We start from the raw sequence: 12,853 nt of genomic DNA, 5'->3' as shown, positions 1-12,853 counted from the left end.
ACTTGGTACATATTTACATTTTCTTTTTCTGGGAATGCCCTACACTTTCTCCATTCTGGTCTCAGCTTGCTCATGACACATCCTATTAGATAAGGATATGGTTTTAACTCCAGAACTTTTCTTCTTAAATAACTTCTCTGTCTTCGCAACAGAGAAACTCACTTTTAGCTGCTCTCACTGCTGCAAAGAAAATGTTAGTCAGTCGACGGATTCCTCCACATACGATGAGCAGGCCTGTATGGGGCTTATCTTTTCTGGATATTATTTTTATGGAGCAAAGACTTGGAGTGCTACTTTTAATATTGTTAAATCCATTGTTTCTTCTTTTCAATATAAAATTAACTTTGTATTTATGATTTATTTTCTATTTATCTATTGATTAGGTATTTTACTTTTTCCACTGCAATATCTTGCAATTCTTCAGTCTTGCACAGTATAAGTCTACCTGGTGGGTGGGGATGGCTACACTCTAATATGTTGTATCTAACTGACTACTAAATTTAAAAAAAATACTGATTTATTGGAAATAGACTTTTTTGGTCACAATGCAAAAGTGTTTACTGTCTTTACTGCCCAAACAACATCTGTTTCCTTAACCTTTAATAATAACCTTTGCATGTTTTCTCACTGTCCTCTACCCTTCTGCTGTCTTTTCTCTCTCTCTCTCTGCTTTCTAGTTGAGTCAGCCGTCTCAGTGCCCAGAACTGCTGTTCTTTCTCTGTAGTTTACTGAGTGTCCAGCTGAGAGCTCTGTGCTGGGCGCTAGAAAGCCTTCATTACCTCCCCACACCCATCACAGGTTAGTACACACACACACACACAAACTCTGACCAAACAATGCTGTTGCCATGCGTGATGAGTAAGTGTATTTTGGCAGCATCACTGTCACTATTCACACTGAGTATGTTTATAACCTAAACAATTTTTATTTTAGAGACGGACTGTTTGAACCTACTACACACACACTTGAAGAACCGAGCTCAACTGGACAAAGCGCACTATGGTAAAAAACAATTTTTCATTTTCCGCTCTCCACCATGATGCATCCCAGACAAGTATGAATCAAACCATTGTAGCACTACCAGTGCAGTCTGATTCCCAGGGAAAGCCTGTGAGAGAAGTTCAAAATGCATGAATTGTTTCAATAAATATGCCTAAATATACATTGTTGGTCATTTAAATACAAATATTTACAAACTGTAATCTCTAACTTCCATTAACCGTCGTACGCGCATTCACGAGAAACTGGCGTTCCAGCGTATGACATTTGACGCAGGCGTTTATTAACCCCCCGGAGACTTCAAAACAGATCAGCCATTCACTGCCGTTATAAAGCTTGGAAGAGCCAGGACATTTTTTTTTATATAACTCGGATTGTATTCGTCTGAAAGAAGAATGTCATATACACCTAGGATGACTTGAGGGAGTAAATCATGGGCTAATTTTCATTTTTGTGTGAATTATCCCTTTAAGGAATCAAATTGGCAAAGAGGAATTGTTGAGGAAGATTGTTGTAAGATTTTTTGTAAATGCACTGGTTACAGAGATGCATTTGAGACACGCTACGACTCGTGTAAACTCACTTGTGATCGGATCACCCAGACCAATCTTAATACGAGATGTTGACAGACCCTTAGTAGCTATGTTCATTTTTCCACATTGGAAGTTTTCAAAACAATTTCCCTGTTATAAAGTCATAGCAGTGGGCGTTTACTTGCAAGTCTTCAATGCAGGCACACCAATAAAAACAGAGTGTTTCAGGAGCTAGGCTCAAAACCAGGGAAGAAAATAGCCTATTACTTATTCATTATGATGTTTTTTAATGTAAAAACCATGCAAATGTCATAAGTTGACCTCAGACGACAGTTTAATAATACAAATTTAAAAAAAAAAGCCAGTTTATGACCCCTTAAGCATCTCTCCTCTTCAGGATCATTGAAAGAGAATAAATGAAGTGGCTTTAACCGTTACAGACTACGTAGATGCTGACAGCTTCACTCGCAGCTGCTGATGTGTTATCTTTAATGTATTATTAATCCCGCTGTCTTTAACTGACTTATGAATCATTGCTCTGTTGCTGGGTAATCTAACTCTGCTGAAGACTAGAGCCTTGATGTTTTATCAGAGTTTCTGCAGATCAAATTGTGTTCCGGCATTATTAAATAATACTTCAAGACTGAAGTCTGTGTGTCATGTGATGCTCCAACGCTGTATATTTGATGTGTTTGTGTGAATCTTTTGTAGAGAGCTCGTCTATTGACTTGGTGAGAATGGCGCTTCGTACGTTCATTGATCTTGGGGTAAGTGATTCTATACGTCCTGATTTACTATGCACCTCTGGAAAAAATTATCTGGAGAAATCAATGTTAAGTGGTCTCTTAATTTTTTTTCCAGAGCTGTATATACCCACACACACACCTACAGAAGCTGTAAATAAAAGCTCAAGGCCATATAAACTGAGTGTAACCAAATGTAGCAGGTGTTGTAATAAATGACAGTTAATTTGGTCTCTCCTGACTAAACAACTTTTCTCTGTTCCTGCACTTCAGGTGTTGACGGAGGACAGACAGAGAGAAGATGTGTATCTAGATGTCAGTCCTCTTTTCTCCCAGTGCGCTTACAAAGAGAAACTCTCTCAGTTTTTCAAACAGTTCATAGCGAAAAGAGAAAAGTAAAAGACTCAAAGAGAAGTCGGTCTCAGCTGGGAATGATAACAGTAGGCGCTTTTGAATTTACTATTCAGTTCTTCGGGGTTGTTTAAATAATTATGAATGTTTTTTTGTGTTTATGCTTATATATTTCCTAGCACACTTGATTTATGTGGTGTATGTGATGCTGAGGCTGCTTTTTGTGTTCGTTATTATTGAGAGCCCAGCTTTGCTTTAGTTTTGGTTAGATAATGACTATTCAGATGGTAAATATTCTCTGTTTATAAAGAGCAGATACATTGCATCAAAAAAAAATTGTTTTTGTTTTGTTTATGATTCTTTTGTTTACCTGTAATGAGTATGTAATGGGCTTGGTTCAGTACACAAGTTTCTGGCAATTGATGCAGTTTTAGTGTTTCTGTCATGGTTTGATTTATAGTTTTGCCACACATCCATGTATATGAATGTTCATATGCACACAAGCATTCTGCATTATTTTCATGACATTGCCTTAAACATTAGGAGTTATCACATACACTTCCTTCCTATGCATATTCTGCTTCCATTAGCACAAACACTGAACACTATAAAGTACCATTTCACTGATTCTTGGAATATGTTATCAGTTGTTAAAATTACAAAATTTTCACTTTAAAATGAATTTGAGATTATCATTAGAATATACATCTTATTTAGTGTAAATCAAAATAATAAAAATCTATAAAAAACCCATTAATCAATATCAAATTCTAAAAATATTTATAAAATCAAAAAACCCAGATCAACACACTACTAAAAACATATATTTTTTTTTTAGACAATTTGATGATTTGTTTTCATAATTATGTCAGATTGGTCATGGTCATTATCAGCACTACACGATTTTCTGACAATCTGATAAAAAAAGACCATCCTGTAGTCTAAATTCATAACTATTAAAATTCATACATTAATGCCTGGCTTGGATTAGGCCTCAGTTCAATTAGGACATTTAATTAGCTTTTATAAATGTGCCTTAGAAAAGAGACAAAACAATGGCACTGATATATTTTAAGATATGCCAGTTCAAGTTGCTTAAAACAGCTCAAGCATGCATTTTAGTTTGTGACTAGACTTGAACCTTGTCTGTGAAACCAGGGGTAGAGAATGTAATACTTTTGTATCTGATGCTGTTGGCACATTTAGTTATAAAAAAAAAAAGATGCTGAAACAATTTTTTTGTACCAAAATGTAAACAAATGCTTCTGAACCGATTAATCCTAAACAATTCCTCAAGAATCAGTGATTCCAGTAGTGTTATTGAGTTTCAGGACGTTTTCACTAAATGATGAGTAATAATCATGATGGATGCTATCCTGATGAATCACTCATTGGAAATGACTTTGGCTCTATATACCAATCACTTGACAATCTGTATATAAACACCCGTCCATGCAACATGAGAACCATTCTAAATATGCATTTACCCAGCAACATCATTCTTGTGTATCTTAATACTGAGCAGCACACGAGTGAGTGGCCTTGAACATGTTCGCCTGTAACAGAAAGACTAACGGACGGCTGCTGCTTGTAGTGCAGAATTGCTGAATAAGCTCTCTAGAGACACCCAGACAATCGACCCATGGACCCACATACACACTCAGCTATCAATAACCCGGACAGCATTAGATGAGTGGGAAAGCTGGAGAAGGCTAAAGAATATGGTGATTAACAAGAAACAAGATGGGTTGAGAAATAACAGCTGGCCGCTGCTCTCAGGGATTCACTTGATTAACACTACCCCCTAAAAATCACTTTCCTTCCTACAATTGTTCAGACGTTTTAAAGTCAGAATGAAATGCAAAGTCACCCTATCTATTTTGTAAATGCATCTTATTCTGAATGATTATTCATGCATGTTGAATTTTGTTTAGTATGAAAACAACAGACTTCTCTCTATAAGGACTTTTCCAATCTTTTATTCTGCTTAAACCCCACCCCTTACTTGGACTCACATTCGTTTTTGAGTGCAATCTCAAAATCCAAAGAATAACTGATTGATCCATGTCACCGTCCTACTTTTTTACACTCATGTACGTCACAATAAAGTAGAAAAGATCTGTCGCTACTTGCACATTATCATGGCAAAAATATATTTTGAATTGGATTCAATTTGGTGTTAGATTTAGGGTTCCCACACCTTCTGTCCATGAGTTTGTGATGACTATTTTAGCTATATTTAGTAGTGATATTCGATTCTTGAACAAATCATTCTTTTAAGCTGGTAACCGGTCGAGCCAGTTCACACAATTGAACTAAATCAAACTTTAGTTCCAGGTTGATGATGAAGGTGCACCAAAGTCCCTTTCAAGGAAAGTCTGTTCACTTGGCGGCCCTATTTGCAAACGCCTCCGAGCAGCTATTTCGGGAATCCAAGACCAAGTCCTATCTATTTGAATGGGGGAATGCTTAAATCTCAAACTGCTTTAAAATAACATCTAATCGGCAACAAAATCTGACATTAACTACTCCATAAATGTGGTTTCTTATGCTCAAATAGCATAAAAAACATATTTTTCAGACTAGACCAGCAAATGCGCATGTGCTGTCCTAAGCATGAGTTTTGCGCTGTGTCCTAAATCCAATACTTCCCAACTGTGACCTTTGCAAAATGAGTCGCAATGAGCAAATCTTCAATAGTTATTTTCACATTCTCTATTTTTTTTTTTTTAAACGTCAAAGTGATGTTATGATTTGTTGGAATCAGACAAAAAAAAAAAGACAGTTACACCTGTTTGAAATCAATCAAGTCAGCAAAGTCAGTTTTGAGAAAAATCGAGTTAAAGTTTTCTGAAGGTTCCAAAAAAAATCACCTAGTTATGGTTATACCTTAAAATCCCTGGTAATAACACCAAACTTGGCACACTCCAAATCAAAACCAAATATATATAGGAAAAATATATATTCAACTTTTTTTTTCTCCATGATACCACAATTGTTTGATTAACATGAATGAAACAGACATTAGTATATTAAGACCCACTGTAATGCACAGATCTATAATGTTACACATCAGATGTTTTTTTTCCCAACAGTTAACCAAACAAAGACATAACAGATCATGTTTGCGTGAATACTCAGCAAGAATTTTGTGTATGTGTATATAGGGATTGCGCGCTGTTTGAGAGGCGCCTTTGTGCGTGCGCTCAGTCAGTGCAAGTAAGGTCGTCAGCACGAGTTTGAAAATTCAGACTCCTGCCATTGAGAATTTGCTATAAATATTCATAAAGTTGGAATGCTGCGCTTTAAAACGATACCAAACTTGTGCTGAGAGGAATCACCAGTCCAGAAGCGAGCAGAGCAAAACGGCAGTTTTCATGGCCAAAGGAAAGGTGGTACTCTCAGAAAACGTACAAATAGAGACACTTTTAAATGTGTAATTGCTATTTGCAGCATTTGGGTCTCTAGACGGGGGCTTAATGAACAATTTATTGTGAAAACCTCAAATTCGACCAAAATTGACATTTTTCACATGTTTTGCCTCTAGCTCATAATAGCCTGTCACAGGTCAGCTACATAGCATGCGGAATACAGTACACCAACAGAGTAGTATGTCAGAATTCATAGTATTCGAAAAACATTAGGCAAAAAGTCCCCGGATGACCTTTTTCCAGCAAGATTCTGAAGTGTGCATTCGATGGACACTTTACTATCCCATGAGGCCACGGGAGATTTAGTACCTACTCAGCTTCTAACGGCAGTTAAATTGTCCCATTCATACGTAACCTGAGTGCACAGTCTTTGTATATCTGTAGTCTTTGGTATGCATGCTACCTTGTGCAGCACCTAATGAGCTTATAAGCATGTCCAGACGGGTTATTGAACCAAAGAACCAGTTCGAAATGAATGAATCAAACCTACAGGCAGAGTTTAAAGTCAGCTTTACAGTCATGTCCATCTCAAAAAGAACCAAATGAGCCGGTTCTAACTGGCAATGTTTTCAGAGGATAACCCTAGGAAAGCCAGAACCAGCTCATTCAGTCCTTTTTGATTTGTTCATTTCGAACCAGTCCTTTGGTTCAATAAACCATCTGGACATGTTCATTGGCTCATTCTATGCTGCAGAGCGAGCGTGCATGCTACTTCGGATGTGCATCTTGCGTCATCAAACCAGAACCATTGTTCTATTCAGTTTGATTCTGGGAACCGCCTCGACGGGTTACCAGGTTAAAATGATTCGTTCATGAATCAAATATCACTAGTATTTAGCAATCAAAGAAAGATTTCCAAGTTGCTCAGATATTTTAGAGCTTACCATTACTAGCAAAATAGCCACACAAAAAAAAATATCACTAAAGACTTTTATGGTTTTTATTCATTTTAATTAATTTCCCAGATTTAAGAATCACAGTTTTAAAGGTTTTCCTGGAATCCTGCATATTTAATAGGCATTTTAGTCTGAATGACTGTATAATTCAACACTCTTTCTGAGAACCAAGCCTATCTATCCCAAGCTGAAAATAAAAGGACAAAAAATTATGAAAGCCCACGTAAACGGGTCTGTAATGCCCTCTACTGGAAACTACGTGCATTCTGTATCCTGTGCATGAAAACCCCAGTTTGACATTCACATGGAATTCAATTGTTTATAAAAAAATACATGTGTGCCAGATTCGGTGGTGATTAGAATAAAATGCTGCATTATAAAATTGTTTTTATTTAAGAAGTGGCCCAGAGCATGTTTATTTTATTTTCTAGAGCTAAGAATCCATTGCTTTATGACGACAATGTGAAATAATTAGATTCCGTATTGGCACTTTGCATCCATGTAGAAGATCTTCCTGTTACACGACTGTGTTCCGTATCGATCCAATCTCATCAATCTGACACTCCACAACATCTCCCCTCTGAAACAGATCATTAAAATGACTTCATTACAATATACTGACCTTCAATAAATACAACAATATGATTATAAATAGAACATCTTAAAATAATATCTGCTGCCTTAGTAAAAGGATCATGCATTTTTACTGTACACTTGAGAATTAATTAATTGGAAATCGGCTGCTTTTTTATTTTTAGAAATACCAATTACATCTACTGGGACACAGATTAAATATACATGTTATACATTAAAATATATACGATTTTTTTTTAGATTGTAGAGTTTCTGTTATCAGCATCTCACACGATCTAATGATGTGCTTTTACCCAGTGGGGTGCATTTTCTTGTAAACCCCAGTGGACCAGATACATTTAAATGTGATTTAGTACATTTTTAAGTCACACATACGAGTCATACGAATGCAACAGTTTTCTAAAGGAACTAACACTTTTCTGTTGTGTAAATTGCATTTCTAATCACACAGGATTAATGTTGGTTATTTTGTTATCAAGCTCATTTGGTGTAAATTACGTGTGGCGGGGTGGCTGCTTTTCTCTTGGGCATGGCATGCTGCACGCTCAATGAACAGAGTTTGTATGAATGAAGGCTGGAGATAAACGTTTTATTCTGGCCGATTTTCAAACAAACAGTTGCAGCAGCTGCTGTTCTGAAGGTTTGATGTGTTGCTGCAATTACTATTAAAGCTACACCATGCTACTTTTTTTTAAATTTTAAAATAATACTAATGAGAAGGTGCAAAGAAAAGTCTATCTTCCAAACCATGTTTCTATCCAAATACACACTGATAAACCTGTAACAATTATTTATATTCTAGAGCTGTCCGGATGGATTTCGCAGGAAAATGTCATTCACTGTATGCATCACGTTGACCTTACACAGGTCACTCTGGTTGTCGGTAGCATGAAGCTTAAATTTTATCACAACAAATGGGAAAAAAAAAGGGTAATTCAAAATGGCAAACCAAATCGCTGTTTGTGAATAATAAATAATTATATATATAGTGCTGTGAATCGATAAAAAAAATAATTAACTAATTAATCACATTTTTTCTGTAATTAATCATGATTAATCGCAATTAAAAAAAACATTGGAGTTTTTAATATTTTGATATTGTAATAATTTCAGTTACTCTCCAAATTAATGAAGAAACAATTTAAAGACGGCATATTTTCAATATTTGTTGTAATGGCATCTGTTTTTGAATGAAGGCCAGTTTCATTGATACTAATGTCTATGAAACATTGAAATTGTCACGTGCATCTCATTTTCTCACAAGTTCATTTAAGATGTTATTTAACTCATTTTAGACTCCTTATATGAGAATACTCGACAAAACTGGCATTTTGGCAAAATTCTCTGTGACAGGACATTGACATACTGAGTGTTCTCGTGTCTTGTCGTGCTTAGATTGTTTAAAAGCATTTACTTGAATAAGAACGTGATCATAATGTAACACTGGGCAAGAATGGATATAAAAACGGAACGCTGCATTAATTGCGTTAAATATTTTTAAAGCGTTAAACTGAAAAATTTGATCGCCCGTGTTAATTTGCCCAGCACTAACATATATATATATATATATTTATATATAAAATATGGCTCTGATTTAATGCCTTGTATCTGTGTGCACCTTGACCCACATTGATCCACGCAGAGAGCCGAAGCACAACTAAAACAATGTTCTTCCGCAAAACGCATGCAATTGTATTTTTTTTACCTGCAAGAGGCCAAAAGTTACATAGTGTACCTTTTAATAGTACAATTCAACTACATTACAGTAACAACTATATTTGATATTTTAAAGAAATTTGCAAATGCGGCGATTTTCTCTCAGCAAAGACTTTGTATTCTGAAGTGTGAAGCCTTTTATTTTATTTGTTAGCACTTTACAATAATGCCTTATTAGTTATCATTAGTTGCATAAACAAACTAATAATGAGCAAAATATTTTGCTATAATACAGCATTTATTAATCTGTTAGTTAATAAAAATTTTCATGTTAGCTCAATGCATTAATGTTAACAGACAGATAACTTTTAATCTTATGAATGTTGGCATAAAGGTGCACTATGTAACTTTTTTTGTTCAAAATGAAATACACTATCAGGGCGTGTTCACACTTGACGTCATTTTTGGAGCTGCCAGCGTCTGTTTTACATTATAATCCTATGGAACATTATAATCCTATATAAACCGTGTTTTCAAAAAGGTCATGAGGGCTTTTTTAAACGCCGACTTCTTTTTCTGCAGCTTTTGAAATGTTGAACTTTTCTGATAAAAACGCCCTACGTCAAACACCTTTTTGACAGCTGACCAATGACAAGCGAGTAGCGAGACCTGAAAGTGGAGAAGGTGCCGGTTATCTCTGTATGTATATTTTAGTCTACAATAAAACAAAATATGTCATAAAACAAGACCTGCCTCTTTTCGTTTACATTTAAAACAATACATTAATAAAAACAGTAATATGTTCAGACAATAAGTGTGCATATATGATTATCACTGTAATAAAATTGTGACAAAACACAACCCAGTCTCTTTTTGTTAAACGTAAGTTTATGTATGATCAATAATAGCCATTATAAAAGTATAAGTAAAAGGTATAAGAAGCTTTACAAGAAATAAAGCAAACAATTCAGTCAAACAAAGTCAGTGCTAATAGGCTACAACGGTAACGTAAAGTTAAAGGGTTAGTTCACCCAAAAATGAAAATTCTGTCATGAATTACTTACCCTCATGTCGTTCGACACCCGTAAGACCTCCGTTCGTCTTCGGAACACAAATGACGATATTTTAGTTGAAATCTGATGGCTCTGAAAGGCCTCCATTGGCACAATGCACAGTTCACTCTCAAGACCCTTAAAAGGTACTAAAGACGTCGTTACAAAGTCCATCTCACTACAGTGGTTCTAAAATAACTTTATGAATCGGCGAAAATTGTTTTTGTGTGCAAAAAAACCCCTAAATAACGACTTACATAGTGATGACGATTTCAAAAAAACTCACTGATTCATACCGCTTCAAAGCTTCATGAGGCCGTGTTTTGAAATCGTCATCACTATGTAAGTCGTTATTTAGGGTTTTTTTGCGCACAAAAACTATTCTCGCCGATTCATAAAGTTATTGTAGAACCACTGTAGTGAGATGGACTTTGTAACGACGTCTTTATTACCTTTTAAGGGTCTTGAGAGTGAACCGTGCATTGCAGGGGCCTTTCAGAGCCATCGGATTTCAACTAAAATATCTTCATTTGTGTTCCGAAGACGAATGGAGGTCTTACGGGTGTCGAACGACATGAGGGTAAGTAATTCATGACAGAATTTTAATTTTTGGGTGAACTAACCCTTTAAATATCCTAAAAATATAGAGTAATGAAACTTCACTTTGCCCTCAGCCTAAACGAATTGCAAGGGAACAAATTATAGATTGACGAGACCAAAGATTCCCTGTTAGATCTACACAAGACGAGTTACATCTCGTGTTTAACCACCACAGGACATCAGAGCCAGCGGCATGTCAGAAGGACTAGCCGAGGAAAGGCTGCTCTCGGCGGGTTAACTAGCGCTGCGCGCCGCTGATCGGCTGGATCTCGCAACTCCGACAACGCCTGATAATATATTCAAATAGGCACTCTCTTTATAAATAAACCACAGATTTGAGCTTTGCCCAAAAAAAAGTCTTAACTACATTTCGTCACACATTAACAGTAATATTTTTAAATTACGCATGGTTTCTCATCAAGACATTTTATATCTCTGCACCACACAGCACTCTTGTTGCAGCTGTTGTTAACAAAAGACACCCTCAGCTGCTATTTGGAACCAAACGCTGCCAACTATTTTTTTACTAAGAACGCTCGTCAGCTTTTTCTTGTCAAAAAAAGACACCAAGTGTGAACACGTCCGTTATAAGGGATGGGATGGGATGGTTTTTTGCACGAAATTGCAAACATGCGTCACTCGCCCGTGTGCGTCTCATCATATCCGTAAATAGAGAAAAGTTGCTCCGGCTATATTAATGCGTGTATGTGGGAGTGGCGTAAGTTAGTTGTCACAACGAGCGAGAAAGGTTGATATGGAGAACATTAAATCTCGAACATCTGGGGAACATCACCAAACAGAGGAGAGCTGCTGGCAGCTCGTAATAATACTAGAATCAACATTGGCTTGGCTGAGACAGCGAGAACTAATGGGATTTGAACAAACCGAGGGATTTGTTGTAAACGCTATGCAGAGATGACGTTTTTACTCAACAGGTGTGAGTAAGGCATTTTATTGAACAGATAAATCGCCAAAAGTAGCTTTCTATATGTAGTTCATTGTAAAATATTATCTATCATGAATTCATTTCTAGGAAGTACCGTGTCTATTAATTGGTAAAGCCACACTTAAGCTAGTCATCTCTTAAGCCTAGTAGTGAATGTTTACCCATATTCATCTGCACAGTCACACAGAGCCGAAGCACAACCAAAACAATGTTCTTTCGCAAAATGCATGCAGTTTTGTTATTTTAACCACTAGAGGGCTGAAATTTACATTGTATACCTTTTAACATTAAAATGAAAAATGTATTAATTTTAGTTAATTTTAACAAATTAGTGTTGCCTTTTAGTTTCATTCTTTTTTTAAACAAATTAGTTAGCATAATTGCTGGCATTTTTGTGATGTTACATATTAAGAATGAAAAAAATGCATTTGTGTGTTCCAGCTGATTGTCTTTTCTTATTTGTAGTTTCATTGCATTTCATTGAATTGTCTACACCTAGAAAATGTGATTAGATAATATGAAGAATTATTCTTTACACACACATTTTTTCTTGAGAACGTGTGATACAACTAGGAAAACCTGCAAGAACAGCTGAAGTAGATGTAGATCAATAAAGATAGTAATTAGTTGCATCTTAGCAGCGTTTTGTTCAGCCCTTGCGATTCCCTCTGTAAATCAGCTTAAACTGGTCTCAGTCTCATCAATGCCAATTAGAAAGCTTAAACACTGAAGCCAGGGCCTGTTAAATGTGCCTCTTATCATTTTAAACTTCGGTTGCGTGATAATCGGCATTACGACAACGTCAATGAGGCCATTACAGCTGGTCTTGTGTTGTTCTGCGTTTCAGCTGTTCTCATTGTGTCAGCGTCAGTCACACTGTTCTGACCGTTTGAACAAAAGCGAATCGGAGGTTTTGAAATCAGACTTTATCTGTGCAGCAAAACAAAGGTTTTCAGGAAAGGCTCTAAACGGGTGTTAACAGCCTGCCAGGTGCAGTGATTGTGGGTTGTGACGCTAACCCAGCAATGTTGAAATATACATTGATTTTCCTC

General features: G+C 36.2%; 2 protein-coding genes across 4 annotated transcripts in view; one reads left to right on the top strand and one right to left on the bottom strand.

The window, feature by feature from the left end:
• gpat2 (glycerol-3-phosphate acyltransferase 2, mitochondrial) overlaps positions 1-3,931 on the top strand; it is a gene marked incomplete at its 5' end in the record, with an annotated part of 162,044 nt that extends 158,113 nt beyond the window's left edge. Inside the window, 4 exons of the mRNA XM_079826318.1 lie at positions 678-798; positions 934-1,002; positions 2,244-2,299; positions 2,549-3,931. Of these exons, the coding sequence (XP_079682444.1) occupies positions 678-798; positions 934-1,002; positions 2,244-2,299; positions 2,549-2,674 (372 nt within the window). The 3' untranslated portion in view covers positions 2,675-3,931. The remainder of the gene's footprint in view (positions 1-677; positions 799-933; positions 1,003-2,243; positions 2,300-2,548) is intronic.
• Positions 3,932-4,589: 658 nt separating this feature from the next.
• The window catches only part of fahd2a (fumarylacetoacetate hydrolase domain containing 2A), a 16,886-nt gene continuing 8,622 nt past the window's right edge, over positions 4,590-12,853 (bottom strand). For all 3 annotated transcript variants that reach the window (XM_079826435.1, XM_079826434.1, XM_079826436.1), the window contains exon 8: positions 4,590-7,533. In XM_079826435.1, coding sequence (XP_079682561.1) covers positions 7,471-7,533 — 63 coding nt within the window. In that variant the 3' untranslated portion in view covers positions 4,590-7,470. The remainder of the gene's footprint in view (positions 7,534-12,853) is intronic.

Source organism: Gobio gobio (assembly GCF_949357685.1).
Source record: "Gobio gobio genome assembly, chromosome: 10".
Taxonomy (NCBI): domain Eukaryota; kingdom Metazoa; phylum Chordata; class Actinopteri; order Cypriniformes; family Gobionidae; genus Gobio; species Gobio gobio.
Note: the sequence above shows the minus strand (reverse complement) of the source record. Positions and strands in the feature narration are given on the sequence as shown.